The sequence below is a fragment of the Saccopteryx leptura genome, chromosome 8 (assembly GCF_036850995.1).
Source record: "Saccopteryx leptura isolate mSacLep1 chromosome 8, mSacLep1_pri_phased_curated, whole genome shotgun sequence".
In the NCBI taxonomy this organism is placed as follows: domain Eukaryota; kingdom Metazoa; phylum Chordata; class Mammalia; order Chiroptera; family Emballonuridae; genus Saccopteryx; species Saccopteryx leptura.
Genome location: NC_089510.1, coordinates 48,548,564 through 48,571,982, shown reverse-complemented (window position 1 = coordinate 48,571,982; position 23,419 = coordinate 48,548,564). Strand labels below are relative to the sequence as shown.

The 23,419-nt window shown below is 37.8% G+C and overlaps 1 protein-coding gene across 1 annotated transcript in view; it reads right to left on the bottom strand.

The window, feature by feature from the left end:
* The window catches only part of TEX55 (testis expressed 55), a 42,465-nt gene that overhangs the window by 4,843 nt on the left and 14,203 nt on the right, over nt 1-23,419 (bottom strand). The window contains exon 4 of the mRNA XM_066346915.1: nt 8,605-8,611. Coding sequence (XP_066203012.1) covers nt 8,605-8,611 — 7 coding nt within the window. The remainder of the gene's footprint in view (nt 1-8,604; nt 8,612-23,419) is intronic.

Below are 23,419 nucleotides of genomic sequence, written 5' to 3'. Positions count from 1 at the left end.
ATTAGGCAAACAACTCTGCCTATTGGAATCCTATCTGTTCATATTACTAGGTCATACTATCCCTTTCTTGGATTAGCGTGTTGCAAATCCTAACAACACTATAAAAAAAAAAACAGCTTTTTGAGGACCTAATAAGGTACTGGGAGATTAATATTGTTTATCACTCATAAAAACAATGATCTCTGTCTGAATTTTAGCTTTATAATATTCTTAACCAAATAACAGACATTAAGATTCTAGAATTTGTATATGCCATCTAACCAGATATCACCTGGTGTTTACTCCTCCTGGCCTGGGACTACACCCTATTACTTAAGGCAGGGGTCCCCAAACTTTTTACACAGGGGGCCAGTTCACTGTCCCTCAGACCGTTGGAGGGCCGGACTATAAAAAAACTATGAACAAATCCCTATGCACACTGCATATATCTTATTTTAAAGTAAAAAAAAACAAAACGAGAACAAATACAATATTTAAAATAAAGAACAAGTAAATTTAAATCAACAAACTGACCAATATTTCAATGGGAACTATGGGCCTGCTTTTGGCTAATGAGATGGTCAATGTGCTCCTCTCACTGACCACCAACGAAAGTGGTGCCCCTTCCGGAAGTGTGGAGGGGGCCGGATAAATGGCCTCAGGGGGCCACATGCGGCCTGTGGGCCGTAGTTTGGGGACCCCTGACTTAAGGACTAAGAACTAAATATAAGTACTTTTATCTGATTGAGCTACATTTGGCAGCTCTTCTAGTCAAGAGCCTGATTCATTGGAAGTGAGGCTTGATCTCCATTTTCTTCCTTCTCCTTTCAGTGAAATGTGTTTAGACAGGATCACTGAACCATAACAAGCCCATCCCTCTGGTCCACTGCCTCCCTGAAAAGCCAAAATGACAGTTGTGAAATGTATTACACAAAGCCAATGAGAAGGGCTGAAGTAGCTGCAGTGGTGTGGTTTGAAGTGTTCTGCTTTAATAAACGTGTATCTATCTATAGATAAATATAGATAGATTTAGATGATATAGATTTATTTATTTATTTATTTACTCAATAAGAGGTGGGGAGGCAGAGAGACAGACTCCCGCATGCACCCTGACCAGGATCCACCTGGCAAGCCCACTAGAGGGCGATGCTCTGCCTATCTGGGGCATTGCTCTGTTGCTCAGCAACCAAGCTCTTCTTAGCACCTGAGGCAGAGGCCAAGGAGTCATCCTCAGTGCCTGGGTCAACTAGCTCCAATTGAGCCATGGCTACAGGAAGGGAAGAGAGAGAGAGAGAGAGAGAGAATAGAGAGAGGGAGGGGTGGAGAAACAGATGGGTGCTTCTCCTGTGTGCTTTGGCTGAGAATTGAACCCAGGACATCCACACGCCAGCTGGGCCAATGCTCTACCACTGAGCCAACCGGCCAATGCCTTAACGAACATAATAAAGTTAGGGCTGAAATAATAATAATATTACGGCTGAAAACCAGTGAACTAAATTCAATATTTGTCTTCAAACACATAATCACACCAAGTCACCAGGTAAACAATATTAAAAAAATCAAGTCTGCTTTAATGTCCCAATAGAAATTAAATAAAGATTTACCTCATAAAAGTAGTATCAGATGATCATCTCAGTTATGGTTGCTGGGCCGATACTTGCATACCAGACGGACCTCCGTAAGGCCTTTTGTTTTTAAATACCAGTTTGACTGGTTACACATTCCATCGATGTAGATACTCTTCAGTGAATAAAGGTAGTGAGAAAGAGACATTCTGCCTCTCCCACAGATGGGTACAGTAGCATAACATGTTTGAATTTCACTGTAGGTTAAAAATCAGAAGGATCTACCCCCAAGAATAGATTAAATTATATATAGTAATGGGAGAATATAACAGTCAGGATCAAAGAGGAAAATAGTAAAAATATGTTGGAAATATTAAGAAACAAGAAAAGAGATATTGCAATACTCATCTTCCATTAAGAGAGAATAAAAGTGCTGTTACAAATTATTTTCCACATATTTTCTGGTTAAAATTTTTGTAAACAGCTTGGAGACATGATAGGTTTGTGTTTTTTTAAAGAAAAATTTCATATAAATTGCTAATATTCTTTTCTTGATCTTCTTCAAGATTAGTGAACTTATTATTGTTCAGTACTTTGGAGGAATGAGTATTAAAGTATCAAAGTAATAATAAGTATAATGTGTATATTTTTGTATGATTAGTCAGAGGTATCTGTAATTGTTATGTGAATTGTACAAAAATACCCTATAAATTTTTACTTAAAAATTAAGAACACATGAAGGCAGAATCACGAGTAATGACCATTTGAAAACTGTTTTTCAGAGTAGGAAACAGAACATAGTGTTGACACTGATGGTTGTAAACAATGTTGAAGAGAGATTCATTCTTAGTAGGTTGGCTTTTTGTTTTTGACTTTTATCATGTCCTGTACCTGAGGAGAATGAAAAAGAATTTTTTTCCAATTGCAATTTTGGTCTACTTGGAATTACCAAGTAGTTGCAGGGTTAAAATATGTAGACACTGTACTGAATTCCTTGTACTGAGCTATACAAATAATTTTGACTTTGATAACTCAAGAATACATCTAAATGTCTAGGGGAACCAGTAAAAATATGAGGAGATTATGGCAGTGACTTTATTCTGTATGATACTGTAATTATAGATACAATTCATATAAATTTTTCAAAATCCATAAAATGCACAACACAAAGAGAGAACCCTATGTAAACCATGAACTTTAGTTAATAATGTATTAATGTTTGCTCATCAACTGTAACAAATGTACCACACCAACGCAAGATGTTAATAGTAGGGGAAGGGAGTAAATGGGAACTCAGTGTACTTTATGCTTAATATTTCTGTAAAAACTAGAACTACTCTAAAATACAAAGTCTATTAATTTTGAAAGTTCACCCCAATGTGAACCCCCCCAAATTAAGAGAGTATAATTTCTAAATTAATAGAAAGAAAAATGGAGTGATAAAAATTTCAAGGCCAAAAATAAAGGAAAAGAAAAAAACAGGGACCCTGGCCGGTTGGCTCAGTGGTAGAGTGTCGGCCTGGTGTGCAGGAGTCCCGGGTTTGATTCCCAGCTAGGGCACACAGGAGAAACACCCATCTGCTTCTCCACCCCTCCCCCTCTCCTTTCTCTCTGTCTCTTTCTTCCCCTCCCACAGCTGAGGCTCCACTGGAGCAAAGATGGCCCGGGCACTGAGGATGGCTCTGTGGCCTCTGCCTCAGGTGCTAGAATGGCTCTGGATGCAACAGAGCGACGCCCCAGAGGGGCAGAGCATCGCCCCCTGGTGGGCATGCCGGGTGGATCCCAGTAGGGTGCATGCAGGAGTCTGTTTGACTGCATCCCCATTTCCAGCTTCGGAAAAGTGCAAAAAAAAATAAATAAATAAAAAAGAAAAAGAAAGCAAGAAAAAAAAAACCCGGTAGGACAAATAGCATATGGCAGGACAACAGATGTAAACTATATGTATCTTTAATAACATCAAATATAAGTGGACTAAATTATTCAATTAAAAGCTTGTTGGATTTAAATAATGTTAAAATTATAATATATCCTATTTATGAGAAAAACATTTAAAACTTAAGCACAGAGTCAAGTTAAAAGTCATAAGGGTAGCCTGACCAGGCAGTGGCGCAGTCGATAGAGCGTCAGACTGGGACTCAAAGGACTTGGGTTCGGAACCTTGAGGTTGCTGGCTTTAGCGTGGGCTCACCAGCTTGAGCTCAGGGTTGCCAGCTTCAGCGTGGGATCATAGACATGACCCCATGATTGCTGGCTTAAGCCCAAAGGTTGCTGGCTTGAAGCCCAAAGTTGCTGGCTTGAGCAAGGAGTCACTCGCTCTGCTGTAGCCCCTCGGTCAAGGCACATACAAGAAAGCAATCAATGAACAACTAAGGAGCTGCTATGAAGAATTGATGCTTCTCATCTGTCTCCCTTCCTGTCTGTCTCTATCTCTCCCTCTCTGTCTCTCTGTCTCTCTGTCTCTGTCACACACATACAAAAAAAACAAGGGTAAACACTGACTAAAATAAATCTGGTATAGCCATAAAAATATTGAACAGACTAGTTAGAGTTCATGTTATACTTCTTAATGATAGAAAGTTTAATTTACTAGAAAGATGTTAGGATCCTAAATTAATTTGCACCTATTAACATAGACTCAACTATAAAGACACAGCATTAATTGACAAAACTATAAGAGATTAGGCAAATTTACAACCAAATTGAAAGACTTGAACAATATATTTAGCAGATCTGACTTAATGGACATATTTGTAACACTTCTCAATAATTGCAGAATAAATCTTTTCAACCCCAATCAACTCATTCACAATGATTTATCATATGCTGCATCACAAAGCAAGTCAACATATTTTAAAAGAATTGAAATCTTGTTCTATGAGTAAATTGAAATTTAGAAATCATTAACCAGAGAGCAACTAAAAAAATCTATTTGATAATTTATATAAATAATCTAATGTCCAAAAGCCCATAAGTTGAAAAGAAATCATAATAAAAACTAGAAACTATTTTGAACTAAATAAAAATGAAAATACCACATACTTAAATTTGTGATAAAACCTTAAATGCATATATTATGTATGAAAAAGGAAAATCTACTTTCTATATGCAAGAGTAAGCAAAATAAATCCTGCAAATAATAGTTTTGTAATATAAACAAAATATAGCCCTCTCCATGGTAAAAAAAAAAACAACAAACCAAAATGAACAACCTCCCTACCCCCACAACAACTGGGAGGTTCTGGAGACTAAATAAAGCCTGGCAGGAGGAGAGTCAAAACTTGGGGCAACCAATTAATATGGAATGAATTCATAACTTCAACCCAATGACAGTCATAGCCATGGCTGTGCCAGAAACTCACAGAAGTGCCTAAAACTCTGATAGAGAGCTCACTGGCTTTCTGGATGAAGAATCAGTCAAATCAGCCTGGCCAAATATAGTCAGATGCTGAAGAATGAGGACCTAGAAGAGGTAAGGAAATTTTCTAACTCTGTGTATGAACCTTGCACAAGCCACAGGGTGACCCCTCTTCAACCATACACTCATAGGACAGATTCAAAGTAGTGCAACAAAAGCTTAAAGAATTCACCTGACCTATGACCCGTCAATCACAGAAGACAAGAGAATGCTCACAAATCGAATCTAACCATGTTAACTTCCAGCTAAAACAAAAACATCAACACTTGTCAGAAATATGACGGAGCTCAGTCTATAAAACGTACTATTCACAATATTCAGGATGTAATCTAAAATGACTTTTCCATCTATATTTATCAGGAGTATTGGTCTGTAGTTTTCTTATGTTTTTGTCTGGATTTGGTGTCAGAATAGTGTTGGCCTAGGAAAATGAGTTCCCTCTTTAATTTTTGGAAAAGTTTGAGAAGGACAGATATAAATTCTTTAAATTTTTTTCTCGTTTTTAAAAAAATTTAATTTATTGTGTTTACATGGATTCAAGTGTCCCACTGAATATAACTCCCTCACTCCCCACCCCTGTGACCCTTTTTATACCCCCTTTGCTCCCCTCCCCCTAACACCCTCTCCTCTTCCCTCTAGGATTTGCTGTCCTGTTATCTATATCTCTGTCATGTATATATAGTTTCACTAATCTGTTTACCTTTTCTAATCCTATCCCCTCATCCCCTTTCCCCCTGACTGCTGTCCCTCTGCTCCCTGTGGCCCTATCTCTGCCTCTATTCCGTTTCTCAGTTCACTTTGTTCATTAGATTCCACATATATGTGAAATCATATGATATTTTTCTTTCTCTGCCTGGTTTATTTCAATTAGCATAATAATCTCAGGTACACCTGTCACAAAAGGTAAGATTTCCTTCTTTTTCACAGCCATGTAGTATTCCACTGTGTATATGTACTACCACTTTTAATCCACTTGTATATTGACGGACACTTGGGCTGTTTCCAGATCTTGGCTATTGTGAACAATGCTGCAGAAACATGAGGGTGCACATCTTCTTTTGAATCAGTGAATTCGTATTCTTAGGATATATCCCTAAAAGCAGGATATCTGGGTCAAAAGGCAGTTCCATTTTTAATTTTTTGAGGAAACCCCATACAGTTCGCCACAGTGGCTGCACAAGTCTTCATTCCCACCAGCAGTGCAGGAGGGTTCCCTTTTCTCCACACCCTTGCCAGCACTTATTGTGTGTTATTTTGTTAATGAGCGCCATTCTGACTGGTGTGAGGTGATATCTCAGTGTGGTTTTAATTTGTATTTCTCTGATGATTAGTGAGATTGAACATATTTTCATATGTCTATTGGCCATTTGTATGTCCTCTTTGTAGCAGTGTTTGTTCAGTTCTTTTGCTCATTTTTTAATTGGATTGTTTACCTTCCTGGTATTGAGTTTTAGAAGTTCTTTATAAATTTTAGTTATTAACCCCTTATGAGAAACATTGGCGAATATGTTCTCCCATTGTGTGGGTTGTCTTTTGATTTTGTTCATGGTGTCTTTTGCTGTGCAAAAGCTTTTCCATTTGATATAGTCCCATTTGTTCAATTTGTCCTTTATTTCACTTGCCTGTGGAGAAGAACCAGCAAAAATATTGCTACAAGAGATATTGGAGAGTTCACTGCCTATGTTTTCTTCCAAGATGTTTATGGTTTCATGACTTACATTTAAGTCTTTTATCCATTATGAGTTTATTTTGTGAATGGTGTAAGTTGGTGGTCTACTTTCATTTTTATGCATATACCTGTCCAATTTTCCCAATACCATTTGTTAAAGAAACTGTCTTTACTTCCTTGTATGATCTTACCTCCTTTGTCAAATATCAATTGATCATAAGGCGCAGTTTTATTTCTGGGCTCTCTGTTCTGTTCCATTGATCTGTATGTCTGTTCTTATGCCAGTACCAGGCTATTTGAGTACAGTGACCTTGTAGTATAACTTGATATCAGGAAGTGTAATACCACCTACTTTATTCTTCATTTTCAAGATTGCTGAGGCTATTTGTGTTCTTTCTTTGGTTCCATATAAATTTTTGGAATATTTGTCCTATATCTTTGAAGCATGCTATTGGTATTTTAATAGGATTTGCATTGAATTTATTGATTGCTTTGGGTAATATAGACATTTTATGATGTTTTTTCTTCCTATCCATGAACACAGTATATGCTTCCACTTGTTTGTATCTTCCTTCATTTCTTTTATCAATGTTTTATAATTTTCCAAGTATAAATCCTTTACTTCCTTGGTTAAATTTACTCCCAGGTACTTTGTTTTTTGTTGTTGCAATAGTGAAGGGGATTGTTTCCTTAATTTCTCTTTCAGACAGTTTATTGTTGGTGTATAAAAGTGCCACTGATTTCTGAATATTAATTGTATATCCTACCACCTTGCTGTTCACTTATCAGGTCTAGTAGTTTTTTGACTGAAACTTTGGGTTTTCTATGTACAGTATCAGGTCATCAGCAAATAATGATAGTTTTACTTCTTCTTTTCCAATTTGGATGCCTTTTATTTCTTCTTCTTGTCTGATTGCAGTGGCTAGGACTTCCAGAGCTATATTGAATAAGAGTGGTGAAAAGAGGCACCCCTGCCTTGTTCCTGATCTTAAGGGGATAGCTTTTAATTTTTGCCCATTGAGAATGATGTTGGCCGTGGGTTTGTCATAGATGGCCTTTATCATGTTGAGGTATGTTCCCTGTATTCCCATTTTGCTGAGAGTTTTGATCATAAGTGGGTGCCGGATTTTATCAAATGCTTTTTCTGCATCTATTGATATTATCATTTTTTCTCCTTCCTTTTGTTTATGTGATGAATCACATTGATAGATTTGCAAATATTGTACTAGCCTTGCCTCTCCAGAATAAATCCCACTTGATCATGATGTATAATTTTTTTCATGTATTGCTGAATCTGCTTTGCTAATATTTTGTTGAGAATTTTAGCATCTAGCATCTAAATTAATCAGGGATATTGGCCTATCGTTTTCTTTCTTTGTAGTGTCTTTACCTGGTTTTGGAATGAGGATTATGCTTGCCTCATTAAAGGAGCTTGGAAGTCTTCCCTCCTCTTGAATTTTTTGAAATAGCTTGAGAAGGATAGGTGTTAGTTCTTCTTTAAATATTTGGTAAAATTTGCCTGTGGAGCCATCTGGTCCAGGGCTTTTGTTTGCTGGGAGTTTATTGATAACTGTTTCAATTTCATTTGCTGTAATCAGTCTGTTTAGGTTTTCTGCTTCTTCCAGATTGAGTTTTGAAAGATTATGATTCTAGAAATTTATCCATTTCACCTAGGTTGTCCATTTTTTTGACATACAGATCTTCATAGTATTTTTTTACAATCCTTTGTATTTCTGTGGTGTCAGTTGTTACTTCTCCAATTTTACTTCTAATTTTATTTATTTGAGTCCTCTCTTTTTCTCTTGATGAGGCTGGTTAAAGGTTTATCAATTTTATTTATTTGAGTCCTCTCTTTTTTTCTTGATGAGTCTGGTTAAAGGTTTATCAATCTTGTTTACCTTTTCAAAAAACCAGTTCTTGAAAGAGATGGGAAGATGGCAGCAGAGTAGGCGGACACGCAGATGCTCAGCTCTCACCACCAAACTGGAATACAAATCAATTTAGGAAAAATCAGCGTGAAAAACCAACTCTGGACTACAAGAACAGCTCTCAAAAACCAAGGAGCAAAGAAGAAGCCACAACAAACCTGGTAGGGAGCGCTTGAATCTCCTCTGCTTACAGGAACAGAGGGGAGGGGGAGGCTGAGAGCCCAGAGGGGATCTCATCCAAGGTAAAAGAGCAGAAAATACTGCTCACAGCCACTTGCCTGGTGACCAGGGAGCGAGGTGTGTTGAAAAGACCAGCTTATCTCCCAAGTGGAAAGGATAGGGAGAGGGACAGACTGTGAGGGGCTAAGGAATGCAGGAAACGAACTAAAAAAGCTGACTCATCTGTGCTGGAGGTGGCCATAGCTGGGGGAGGGACTGAACCTTCCACAAAACAGTACTGAATTGCTTCCAGATCAGAGATCTCTGGACATCTCTCCAGCTCCAATCAGCACAACAAGACGCAGCTGAAAACAAGAAGTGGGGAGGAGGGGCAGTAACTCAGGTCTCCATGGAGATCTGAGATACACCTCCCCCTATTGAAGCTGAGAAAACACCCTGCCCCCAGAGAGATTGGTTGGCTGAAGAGGCCTTCAAAGTCTCAGGTTACACCCATTGCATTCCTGGATACACTTTCAAGGAAGCCCCCTGCAGAGATCAATAAACAAGACTATCATCTGTTAAGAAAACAAACAAATCAAGACTTTAAAGCTGCCCAAATCTGAAAGTGGATTACAAATAATAGCTGATACCAACCCAAGAAGACCTAGAAATAATACAACTGAAAACTGGAGGCAGACAACACCAAGCCTAGACTCAACCAACTCTACAAATAAAACACCCAAACACAATGAGAATACAAAAAAGTGCAATCCAAATGAAACCACAAGAGACACCTTCGAGAGATGAACTGAGTGATATGGAAATAATCAAACTTCCAGATGCGGAGTTCAAAATAATGATTGTAAGGATGCTTTAGGGATCTTAGAACAACAATGGATGGTCATTATGAACACCTAAATAAAGAAATAGCAAGTATAAAAAAGAATCAGATGGAGATGACAAATACAATATCAGAAATAAAGACCACAATGGAAGGAATTAAAAACAGGATAAATAGAGCTGAGGATCAAATCAGCGAGTTGGAGGACAACTGGAATGAAGGCATGAAAGAAGAGAAGAAAAAAGAAAAGAGACTCAAAAAGTCTGAGGAAACTCTTAGAGAGCTCTGTGACAACATGAAGAGAAATAACATCCGCATCATAGGGTTCCTGAAGAAGAAGAAAAAGAACAAGGGATAGAGACTTTGTTCAATCATATCATAGCTGAAAACTTCCCTAAATTAATGCAGGAGAAACTCTCACAAGTTCAAGAAGCACAGAGGACTCCATTAAAGAGAAACCCAAAGAAACCTACACCAAGACACATCATAATTAAAATACCAAAGCTAAGCGATAAAGAGAAAATTTTAAAAGCTGCAAGAGAAAAAAAAGCTATCACCTACAAAGGAGCCCCCATAAGGATGACATCCGACTTCTCAACAGAAACACTTGAGGCCAGAAGGGAATGGCAAGAAATATTCAAAGTAATGCAGAACAAGAACCTACAACCAAGACTACTTTATCCAGCAAGGCTATCATTTAAAATTGAAGGAGAAATAAAAAGCTTCCCAGACAAAAAACAACTCAAGAAATTCACTACAACCAAACCAATGCTGCAGGAAATGTTAAAAGGCCTGTTGTAAACAGATCAAAGTGGGGAAAGAATAAAGCAAAAAAGGAATACAGCTTTAAAGAATAAAATGGCAATAAACAACTACATATCAATAATAACCATAAATGTAAATGGATTAAATGATCCAATCAAAAGACATAGGGTAGCTGTGTGGATAAGAAAACAGGACCCATACATATGCTGTCTACAAAAGACACACCTTAGGACAAAAGATACTCATAGAGTGAAGGTAAAAGGATGGAAAAAAACATTTCATGCAAATGGAAATGAAAAAAAGCTGGGGCAGCAATACTTATATCAGACAAATTGGACTTTAAACCAAAGGATATAGTAAGAGATAAAGAAGGCCACTACATAATGATAAAGGGAGTAATCCAACAGGAAGATATAACTATTATAAATATCTATGCACCTAATATAGGAGCACCTAAATATATAAAGCAGACTTTGGTGGATTTAAAGAGCGAGATCAACAGCAATACTATAATAGTAGGGGATTTCAATACTCCACTAACATCACTAGATAGATCCTCAAGAAAGAAAATTAACAAAGAAACAGCAGAGTTATTGGACACCCTAGATCAACTCGATTTAATAGATATCTTCAGAACCTTTCACTCTAAAGCAGTAGAATATATGTTCTTTTCAAGTGCTCATGGTACATTCCCTAGGATAGACCACATGTTAGGGCACAAAAGTGCTCTCTACAAATTTAAGAAGATTGAAAGCATATCAAGCACTTTCTCCGATCACAATGGCATGAAACTAGAAATGAACCACAACAGAAAAGCTCAAAAATTCTCAAACACATGGAAACTAAATAGCAGGTTGTTAAATAACGAATGGATTAAAACTGAGATCAAAGAAGAAATAAAAAAATTCCTAGAAACAAACGACAATGAGCATACAACAACTGAAAATTTATGGGACACAGCAAAAGCAGTACTGAGAGGGAAGTTCATAGCACTACAGGCACACTTTAAGAATCTAGAAAAAGCTCAAATAAACAACTTAACCCTGCATCTAAAAGAACAGCAAGTAAAGCCCAAATGTAGTAGAAGGAAGGAAATAATAAAGATCAGAGCAGAAATAAATGACATAGAGGCTAAAGAAACAATACAGAGGATCAATGAAACTAGGAGCTGGTTCTTTGGAAAGGTAAACAAGATTGATGAACCTTTAACTAGATTCACCAAGAAAAAGAGAGAGAGGACTTAAATAAATAAAATTAGAAATGAGAGTGGAGAAATAACAACTGACACAACAGAAATACAAAATATTGTAAGAAAATACTATGAAGAACTGTATGCCAAAAAACTAGACAACCTAGATGGAATGGACAAAATCCTTGAAACATATAATCTTCCAAAAATCAATCTGGAAGAGTCAGAAACCTAAACAGACTGATTACACCAAATGAGATTGAAACAGTTATCAAAAAACTCTCAACAAGAAAAAGTCCGGGGCCTGATGGCTTCACAACTGAATTCTACCAAATATTCAAAGAAGAACTAACTCCTATCCTTCTCAAGCTATTTCAAAAAATTCAAGAGGAAGGAAGACTTCCAAGCTCCTTTTATGAGGTGAGCATAATTCTGATTCCAAAACCAGGCAAAGACAACAGAAAGAAAGAAAATTATAGGCCAATATCTCTGATGAATATAGATGCTAAAATCCTCAACAAAATATTAGCAAACTGGATCCAACAATATATGGAAAAAATCATACACCATGATCAAGTGGGATTTATTCTGGGGAGGCAAGGCTAGTACAATATTTGCAAATCTATCAATGTGATTCATCACATAAACAAAAAGAAGGAGAAAAACCATATGATAATTTCAATAGATGCAGAAAAAGCATTTGATAAAATCCAGCACCCATTCATGATCAAAACTCTCAGCAGAGTGGGAATACAGGGAACATACCTCAACATGATAAAAGCCATCTATGAGAAACCCACAGCCAACATCATACTCAATTGACAAAAATTAAAAGCAATACCCTTAAGATCAGGAACAAGGCAGGGGTGCCCCCTTTCACCACTCTTATTTAACATAGTCCTGGAAGTCCTAGCCACAGCAATCAGACAAGAAGAAGAAATAAAAGGCATTCAAGTTGGAAAAGAAGAAGTAAAACTATCATTATTTGCAGATGATATGATATTGTATATAGAACACCCTAAAGTCTCAGTCAAAAAACTACTGGACCTGATAAATGAATTCAGCAAAGTGGCAGGATATAAAATCAATTCTCAGAAATTAGAGGCATTTTATATGCCAACAATGAACAGTCAGAAATAGAAATTAAGGAAACAACCCCCTTCACAATTACAACCAAAAAGATAAAGTACCTAGGAGTAAACTTAACCAAGGAGACTAAAGACTTGTACTCGGAAAATTACAAAGCATTGATAAAAGAAATCAAGAAAGATACGAACAAGTGAAAGCATATACCGTGCTCATGGTTAGGAAGAATAAACATCATTAAAATATCTATATTACCCAAAGCAATCTATAAATTCAATGCAATACCAATTAAAATACCAATGACATACTTCAAAGATATAGATCACATATTCCAAAAATTTATATGGAACCAAAAAAGAACACGAATAGTCTCAGCAATCTTAAAAAAAGAGGAATAAAGTGGGAGGTATCACACTTCCTGATATCAAATTATACTACAAGGCCATTGTACTCAAAACAGCCTGGTACTCGATTAAGAAGAGGCATATAGATCAATGGAACAGAACAGAGAACCCAGAAATAAATCCAGTTCTATAGACAACTGATATTTGACAAAAGAGGTAAGGAAATACAATGGAGTAAAGACAGCCTCTTTAACAAATGGTGTTGGGAAAATAGGACAGCTACCTGCAAAAAAATGAAACTAGATCAACCAGCTTACACCGCTCACAAAAATAAACTCAAAATGGGTAAAAGACTTAAATGTAAGCCTTAAAACTATAGGCATATTAGAAAAAAACATAGGCAGTAAGCTCTCTGACATCTCTCGGAGCAATATACTTGCTGATTTATCTGCACGGGGAAGTGAAATAAAAGACAGGATAAACAAATGGGACTATATCAAACTAAAAAGCTTTTGCACAGAATAAAAAGACAAACTACACAATGGGAGAACATATTTGACAATACGTCTGATAAGTGGTTAATAACCAAAATTTATAAAGAACCTGTAAAACTTAATACCAGGAAGACAAACAATCCAATCCAAAAACAGGCAAAAGAAATGAATAGACACTTCTCCAAAGAGGACATACAGATGGCCAATAGGCATATGAAAAAATGCTCAACATCACTAATCATTAGAAAAATGCAAATTAAAACCACAATGAGATATCACCTCACACCAGTCAGAATGGCGCTCATCAATAAAACAACACAGAATAAGTGCTTGTGTGGCTATGGAGAAAAGGGAACCCTCCTGCACTGCTGGTGGGAATGCAGACTGGTGTAGCCTCTGTGGAAAACAGTATGGAGATTCCTCAAAAAATTAAAAATTGAACTGCCTTTTGACCCAGCTATCCCACTGTTAGGAATATATCCCAAGAACACCATAGCACTGTATGAAAAGAAGAAATGCACCCCCATGTTTATGGCAGCATTGTTCACAATAGTGAAGATCTGGAAACAGCCCAAGAATCTGTCAGAGGACGAGTGGATAAAAAAGCTTTGGTACATATATACTATGGAATGCTTCTCAGCCATAAGAAATGATGACATCGGATTATTTACAATAACATGGATGGACCTTGATATCGTTATACGGAGTGAAATAAGTAAATCAGAAAAAAAACTAAGAACTTTATGAATCCATACATAGATGGGACATAAAAATGAGACTCAGAGACATGAACAAGAATGTGATGGCAATGGGGGTGGGGGGTGGGGGGAGGGGGATAGGGCGAGGAAGGAGAGAGGGGTTCAGGGAGGGGAAGGGCACAAGGAAAACCAGGTAGAAGGTGACAGAAGACAATTTGACTCTGGGGGAGGGGTATACAGCACAATCAAATGTCAAAATAATCTGGAGATGTTTTCTCTCAACATATGTACCCTGATTTATCAATGTCACTGCATTAAATTTAATAAATAAATTAAAAAACAAACAAACCAGTTCTTGGTTTCATTGATCTTCTGTATTGCTTTTTTAGCCTCTATGTCATTTATTTCCACTCTGATCTTTATTATTTCCTTCCTTGTACTTCCTCCAGGCTTTACTTGTTGGTCTTTGTCTAGTTCTTTTAGATGCAGGGTTAAATTGTTTATTTGAGCTTTTTCTTGCTTCTTAAGGTATGCCCGTCATGCTATGAACTTCCCTCTCAGGACTACTTTTGCTGTGTCCCATAAATTTTGAGTTGTATGTTCACTTTCATTTGTTTCAAGGAAATTTTTTATTTCTTCCTTGACCTCATTGTTAATCCATTTGTTATTTAATAACATGCTACTTAGCCTCCAAGTGTTTGAATGTTTTTCAGTTTTTCTATTGTAGTTGATTTCTAGTTTCATGCCATTGTGATCAGAGAAGATACTTGATATGATTTCATTCTTTTTAAGTTTATTGAGACTCGTTTTGTGTCCTAACATGTGATCTATCCTAGATAATGTACCATGAGCACTTGAAAAGAATGTATATTCTGCTGCTTTAGGGTGAAATGTTCTGAAGATAGCTATTAAATCCAGTTGATCTAGTGTGTCATTTAAGGCCGCTGTTTCTTTGTTAATTATTTGTCTGGAGGATCTTGATGTTAGTGGGGTATTGAAATCTCCTACTATTACAGTATTGCTCTTGATCTCGCCCTTTATGTTCATCAAAATCTGCTTTATATATTTTGGTGCTCCTATATTAGGCACATAGATATTTACAAAGGTTGTGTCCTCCTATTGGATTGCTTTCTTTATCATTATGTAGTGACCTTCTTTATCTCTTACTATAGCCTTTGTTTTAAAGTCTATTTTGTCAGATATAAGTATTGCTACCCCAGTGGTTTTTTTTTTTCATTTCCATTTGCATTAAATACTTTTTCCATCCCTTCACTTTTAATCTATGTGTATCTTTTGTTCTGAGATGGGTCTCTTGTAGACAGCATATGTATGGGTCCTATTTTCTTATCCATGAAGCTACCCTATGTCTTTTGATTGGAGCATTTAATCCACTTACATTTAAGGTTATTATTGATATGTAGTTGTTTATTGCCATTTTATTCTTTAAATGTACAATCCTCATTTTCTCTTTATTTTTTCTTTTGCTCTTTTTACAGCAGGCCCCTTAATATTTCTTGCAGTACTGGTTTCATTGTAATAAAATCCTTGAGTGTTTTTGTTTTTGTGTGAAAAGCTTTTTATTCTCCTTTTAAACAATAGCCTTGCTGGATAAAGAAGTCTTGTTTGTAGGTTTCTGCTTTACATCACTTTGAATATTTCTTGCCAATCCCTTCTGGCCTCAAGTGTTTCTGTCGAGTAGTCAATGTCATCCTTATGGGGGCTCTTCTGTAGGTAATTGTGTTTCTCTCACAACTTTTAGTATTTTTTCTTTGTCTTTTAACTTTGACACTTGAATTATGATGTGTCTTGCTGTAGGTCTCCTTGGGTTCCTCTTTAATGAAACTCTCTGTGCTTCTTGAATTTGTGTGCCTTTTTCCTTCATCAATTTAGGGAAATTTTCAGCTATGATGTCTTCAAACAGGTTCTCTATTCCTTGTTTGTTCTCTTCTCTTTCAGGAACCCCTATGATGTGGATGTTGTTTCTCTTCATGTTGTCACAGAACTCTCTTACAGTTTCCTCAGACTTTTTGAACCTCTTTTCTTTTTGTTGTTCTGCTTCTGTGCTTTCATTTAACTTGTCCTCTAAGTCCCTGATTCAATCCCACTTCATTTTCCTGCTATTAATTCTCTCTAGTGCAGTCTTCATTTATGATATTGTATTTGTTATTTCTAACTGGTTCTTTTTTTATGATTTCAATGTCCTTTTTGATGCTTGCTATCTCTTTATTTAGGTGCTCATTATGTCCATCCATTGTTGCTCTAAGATCCTTGAGCATCCTAAAAATCATTGTTTTAAACTCTGCATCTGGAGTTTGGTTACTATCATTTCATTTAGTTCTTTTTCTGGGGATTTCTCTTATTGATTCATTTGGGTCGCATTTCTCTGTCTGCCCATTTTGTCTGTGTTTTAGGTAGTGTTGTCTGACTTTGAAATTTTTGCGTGGTCTTTATGAAGAAGATGGGCTTGGTGGTACTGTCCTCCAGGCCACTTGTTTTCTTTGTTTTAGGAATGCTTCTTGAGGGTAACATATTCCCCCTTGTTATATGTGAGTATTAGATGCAGTTGGTTTTTTTATGGGTACGTTTATCCCTTCAGGCTGGCTGGGTCTAAGGGTCCACCTTGATTATGTGTATTACACACTGTGCAATGTCTGTCCTGTTAGGTATATTTATTCTCCACAATGTCTGGTGCCTGCTGGACTCCACCTTTGGGTGTGCTGCTTGTGTAGGTAGTTGAGTCTATAGTTGGCGCTGCTGCCACTCACTACCAGTAGTGTGGCTCTAGTTTTTCTTGGGTTAGCACCAGCTGTTGTCTGTAATTCGCTGTGGGCTACCAGTCTGCAGTTACTGCACTTTTCACAGTTTGTGTCTGCATTTTCTGCATCTGGGTACTGTGGGAGGGGCCAATCTTTGTATTAGGATCTGCTTCCTCCAGCTTAGAGATGACAATAGCTCTGTAAAAGCTCCAAGCTCTGTAAGATTTGTGTCCACTTTTCTGCTGTTCCTCCTCCTTTTGCAGCTGCCTGGTCTTCCAAGAGAGTCTTCTGTAGAAAGACTGTAGTGTGGGCTCAAATTGGTCTCACCCAACCAACCCCTCTACAGGTTGCATGCTTGGTGGGTTAGGAAAGCTGAGGTTGTGAATACAATATTTGTGGGACCCCTACTTCAGGGGTGGGTCTCTTGATGAGGAGCTCAGTACAGGGAATGTGGCCCCTACTCCAGAGCTTGATCCCTCAGCCACTGCTGGATACTCAAATTTTATTTCTCTCCAACAAGGTGAGCAGCAGGTTCAGACTGAGTGTAGCCAACAGTCCCCTATGCAGAAGTTCTTTCAGCTGTTGAGACCCCAGTCTCAGGGAGGAAGACTGAGAGAGTTCTCTCCTGGGGCTGACTGTGCCCTTCCTGAAGGTGGCTAAGCCCCTCAACCAGATTCAACAATAGACTCATAGGAACCCACACTTTAAATGTCCATGCTCCAAGCCTCTGTCCCTTCCCACTGTGGGATGTAGCCTAGTTGGACAGAATATCCAGTGCCAAGCCTGGCTGACTGTGAAGCTCCACCCTATCCAATGCACATGAGCTGCTGTGCTGGTGCTGATCATGGAGAGTGGAACTTGCCTCAGCTGGGCCTGGTGTGAGGAGCTTTTCCTTAAGATATCACTCCAGTAAGGGTTGTTAGGTCCTAAACTGATGCTTTCCATAGCTGGCCCCTGGATGTCCCAGGCCTAGGCCTCCCAAGCAGGAACCCAGCACAGCCCAGTGGGAGACACTGCCCATGACTAGCCCTCATCAACCTTTTTGGAGCCACAAGCAATTCAGAGTTTTTGGTTGTCTCTGCTGGGCCCAGGTGTACATGGAAATATAAAGCTGCACTCCTAGGCTGGCTTTTACCTACTCTGGTCATGGGGGAAAGTCCGCTCAAATGGCCAAGTTTCCCTGTGTCTCGCCTCCTGCACTTTCTGTCTGCTGGCTGCTTGTTGGGCTCAGCCACTGAGAAAACCTCTGTTTGAGTCTAAAGCGATTAGGAAGGGTGGTGGGTGTGACTCTGTCCCTTGGCCCCAGATGTCAGTCTGTCCAGACTTTTTTCATAGACCAGTATGGTAAGGTCCCAGGAGTCTGGTGGGTGTGGCCTCTGAGACTCAGAGATGTGGTCTGCCCCCTCTCTAGACAGTTTCAGCTGAGTCTCTTGTGAAGTGGAAGCACCAGTCATAGACTCAGGAGAGTGGGAGGAAGTTCCTTTGTCAACACCAGAAAACTGAGTCACTGACACACCCCCTGCTTCCTGGCCCCTCAGAATGACCCGTTGCCATCCCTGGGGTAGGAGAGACTCCCAAGGACAGAGAAGCTGCTTTTCCCCAAGCTGATGCTGCACAAAGGGGATGCTCTGCCCAAGAAAGATGGCAACTGCAGTACTGGAGAATGATTCAGCACAGGGGTTCTGGTGGCTGTCCCCCACAGTGTCTTTCCCTGGGCCTCCAACTTTACACTCTCTTCCCGCAACTCTAGTCCTCTCAGCTCTCCCCCTGGGTAAGTGGTTGAGAATGAGATTTTCTGCGCAGGCCTTTTAAAACAGAGTCTGTGTCCGAGAGGTGTGTCTCTTTCTCGCGGACAGATACCCAGCTCTTTTCACAGCTAAATGCTGTCTGGGTGCCTCTTCTAGGCTCTGGAGCTTTACGCTGGGTCTCTGGGCCTGGGTCTGAGGACCCACACCTCTCAGGGCAACCCACCCTGTCATGAGAGTCCCTTTGAGCCACCACTTGCTCCTGGGAGCAGGGCAGCCCTTTCCACATCACAGCCCTTCTCCCAGTTTTGGTGTGTCTTCTTTGGTGATCCTTGGTTATAGATTCCTCTTAGTTTAGTCCAAAGTTGGTTTTTCAAGATGAGTATTCTTAAATTAAGTTGTAATCCAATTTGACCCTGGGAGGTGGCAGTTGGAACATCCCCCTACCTGGTCTCCATCTTTCTTCCCAAACTGTTTCTAAATTCTTTACATTTTTGATAGAGTTAACCATGAAGCCATCTGGTGCTGGGCTTTTCTTTGTTGGAAGGTTTTTGATTACTGATTCAATCTCCATATTAGTTATAGGTCATTCAGTCTTTCTATTTTTTTATGATTTAGTCTTGGTAGATTATACATATTTAGAAATCTATCAATCTTTTCTTGGTTATCCAGTTTTTTGGCATTTAATAAATTGTTCATACTTGTTTCATATAATTCTTTTCATTTCTGTGGCATCAGTTGTCATGTCTCTTTTTTCTTTTTCTTCTTTTATTTTTTTAAAAGATTTTATTTATTGTTTTTATATAGAGAGGAGGGGAGGTGATGGGGCAAGAAGTAGCAACTCATAGTTGCTTCATATTTAAAATATTTTTTCTTTTGGCTTGACCTGTGGTAGCACAGTGGATAAAGCATTGGCCTGGAATGCTGAGGTCGCCGGTTCAAAACCCTGGGCTTTCCTGGTAAAGGCACATATGGGAGTTGAAGCTTCCTGCTCCTTCTGCCTTATCTCTCTCTCTCTCTCTCTCTCTCCTCTAAAATGAATAAATAAATAAAAATAATTAAAAAAATAAAATATTTCTTTTTAAATGTGTTTATTGCTATAAATTTCTCTTTTAGAACTCTTTTTGATGCATTCAATAAATTTTGGTAGGCTGTGTTTTTATTTTCATTTATTTTGAGGTATTTTCTAATTTCCTTTTTGATTTCTTCTTTGAACCAATGGTTCTTCAAAATTGAAAAGGAAGAAGTAAAATTTTTCCTGTTTCCAATGGACATGCTCTTACAGGAAGCCCTAAACATGCCATAAAAAAACAACAACCAACTGACAGAACTAATAAATGAATTAGGTAAAGGTATAGACTATAAAATCAACACAAAAATCAACTGTATTATTATTAATAATAAACTACCCAGAAAAGGAAATAGGAAAACAATACCATTTATAATAGCACCAAAAGAATAAAGCATTTAGGAGTAAACTTAACCAGTAAAGACTTGTATACTGAAAACTATTAAATATTTATAAAAAAATTAAGTAAAACACAAATAAATGGAAAGACAGACCATGTTTATGGATTGAAAGAATTAATGCCATTAAAATGTCCATACTACCCAAAGGAAACTACAAATTCAATATAATCTTTGCCAAAATCCTCTTGGAGTTTTTAATAAAGTAAAAAAAATTCTAAAATTTATATAAAACCACAAAAGATCCTGAATAGCCAAATAAAGCTGAAGAAAAAAGAACAAATATGTAGGCATCACACTCTCTTATTTCAAATTACATTACAAAGCTATAGTAATCAAAAGTGTATGGAACTAGCATAAAGGCAGGAATATAGACTAATGGAACATAATAGAGAGCCCAGAAATAAAATTATTCACATACAGTCAGCTGGCCTTTAACAGCAATACCAAGAATACACAAGGGGGAAAAGATAGTCTCTTCAACAACTTTTGCTGGGAAAACAATGTCTACATGCAAAAGAATAAAAATGAACACTTATGCCATACACAAAAATCAACACAATGGATTAAAAACTTAAACATAAGACATAAAACTGTAACATTCCTCAAAAATAACAGGGAAAAATTTTTATGACATTGATCTTGGCAATGATTTAATAGATATGACACCAAAGCTCAGGTAACAATAACAAATAATGAAGTGGACTACATAAAGCTAAAAAGCTTCTGCACAGCAAAGGAAACAATCACCAAAGTCTATAGGCCACCTACAGAATGGGAGGAAATATCTGTAAACCATATATTTGATAGGGGGTTAATCTTCAAAATATATAAAGAACTTCTACACCTCAGTAGTAAAAAAACTAACAACTTAATTAAAATATGGGCTAAGGACTTGAATAGACATTTTCCCAAAGAAGACATACAAATGGCCAACAGATATATGAAAAAAATGCTCAATGTCACTAATCATCAGAGAAATCCAAATCAAAAACACAATGAATACCACTTCACACCTATTATGATGATTATTATCTAAACAACAAAAGATGACAAATGTAGTTGAGGATGTGGAGAAATTGGAACCTTTGCACACGGTGGGTAAGAATGCAAAATAGTGTAGCCACTATGGAATACAGTACAGAGGTCCCTCAAAAAATTAAAAATAGACTATATATCATCCATCAATTCCACTTCTGGGATTACCTATTCATCCAAAAGAAATGAAATCAAGATCTTGATGAGATGTTAGCACTCTAATGCTCATTGCAGCACTATTCATAACAGCCAAGATGTGGAAACAATATAAATGTCAATTAACTGATGAATGGATGAAGACCATGTGGTATATACATAGAATTAAATATTATTTAGCCTTAAAAAAGAAAATTCTGCAATATGTGACAACACTGATAAATGAAGACTTTATGTTAAGTGAAATAAGCCAGTCACAGAAAGACAAGTACTGCATCATTCCACTTATAAGGCATGATGTTTCATTTAAGCAAGGTGAATAAGCTCTACAGATTTGTACAACCTGTACCTATAGTCAGCAATAATGTATTGTGCACTTAAATTTTTTAAGAAGATAGACCTCGTGTTAAATGTTCTTATCACTTTAAATTTAAAAAATGAATGTAAAATACAAGCAATGGATGCCAACTTCAAAATGGACTGATGTTGAGATTTTTAGACAGCATTTTTTAAGGAGCCATTGCAGCTATTGTCAATAAAGTAAAGGAAAACACACTGGAAATAAAAGAAAATATAGCCCTGGTCGGTTGGCTCAGCGGTAGAGCGTCGGCCTGGCGTGCAGGAGTCCCGGGTTCGATTCCCGGCCAGGGCACACAGGAGAAGCGCCCATCTGCTTCTCCACCCCTCCCCCTCTCCTTCCTCTCTGTCTCTCTCTTCCCCTCCCACAGCCCAAGGCTCCATTGGAGCAAAGATGGCCCAGGCGCTGGGGATGGCTCTGTGGCCTCTGCCTCAGGTGCTAGAATGGCTCTGGATGCAACAGAGTGATGCCCCAGAGGGGCAGAACATTGCCCCCTGGTGGACATGCTGGGTGGATCCCGGTCGGGTGCATGTGGGAGCCTGTCCGACTGCCTCCCCATTTCCAGCTTCAGAAAAATGAAAAAATTAAAAATAAAAAAAAAGAAAATATAGGAAATCCAAGAAGATAAATAGAAAATATAGAAAACAACTAAATAGAAATTTTAATTGAAAAAACAATAATTGAATTGGCTTATAGTAGAATATAGATGATAGAGAAATTAGTCAGTGAACTTGAAAAGTAGGCCAAGGAAAATTTGAAAAAAAAAGAACAGAACTTCAAAGGCCAGTGGGATAATATCAAATGGTCTAGTACAGATTAATTTTAGCCTCAAAAAGGGGGGAGGGAGGTCCTGACTAGTTGGCTCAGCACTCCAGCCCTCCTCCTTCTCTCTCTTTCTCTCTCTCTCCCCCTCCTGCAGCCATGGCTCATTTGAGCAAGTTGACCCAGGGCACTGAAGATGGCACCATGGCCTTGCCTCAGGCACTAAAATAGCTTGGTTGCCAAGCAGTGGAGTAATGGCTCCACATGGGCAGAACATCACCCCATAGGGGGATTGCTGGGTAGATTCTGGTTGTGGGGCATGCAGGAGTCAGTCTCTCTGCCTCCCTGCCTTACATTTAATAAAAGAGGTGGGGGGAGAGAGGAGAGAGAGAATGGAGCAGGAAAATATTTGAAGAAATTATGGCAGTCAATCTCCAAAACATGGTGAAAAACATAAATTTATAGATTCAGGAAGCTCAGCTGGTATCTCAACGGTAAATTCCAATGAAAATCATGATAAAACCCCTGGAAGCTAAAGAAAAATTGAAGATCATAAAGGCCTCCAGAGAGAAGTGACATGTTACATATAGGGAAACAACAATTTGAATGACTATACACTTCTTATCAGAAACTGTGAAAGTCAGAATATAGTGAAACCATGTTTTCTAAGAGGTATGGAGAAAAGTCAATTCAGAATTTTATTTCCAGCAAAAATGACCCACAAGAACAAAAGTGTAAGAGATTTTCCGATAAAAGAGAACTAAAAGTGTTCAGTGTTCATTGCTAGCAGTCCTTGACAATAGTCCCTCAATCCAAGAAATGCTAAAAGAAAAATTTCAGGTTGAAGGGAAATAATTCTAGAGAGAAACTTGGAAATTAAAAAATGAATGAAGAGCATTAGAAATAGAAGTTATCTGTATAAATGTAAACAATTATTTTTGTCCTTTTAAATTCCTTAAATTATATAATTATTTAAAGTTATTTTTTTATAATAGATATTTTAGG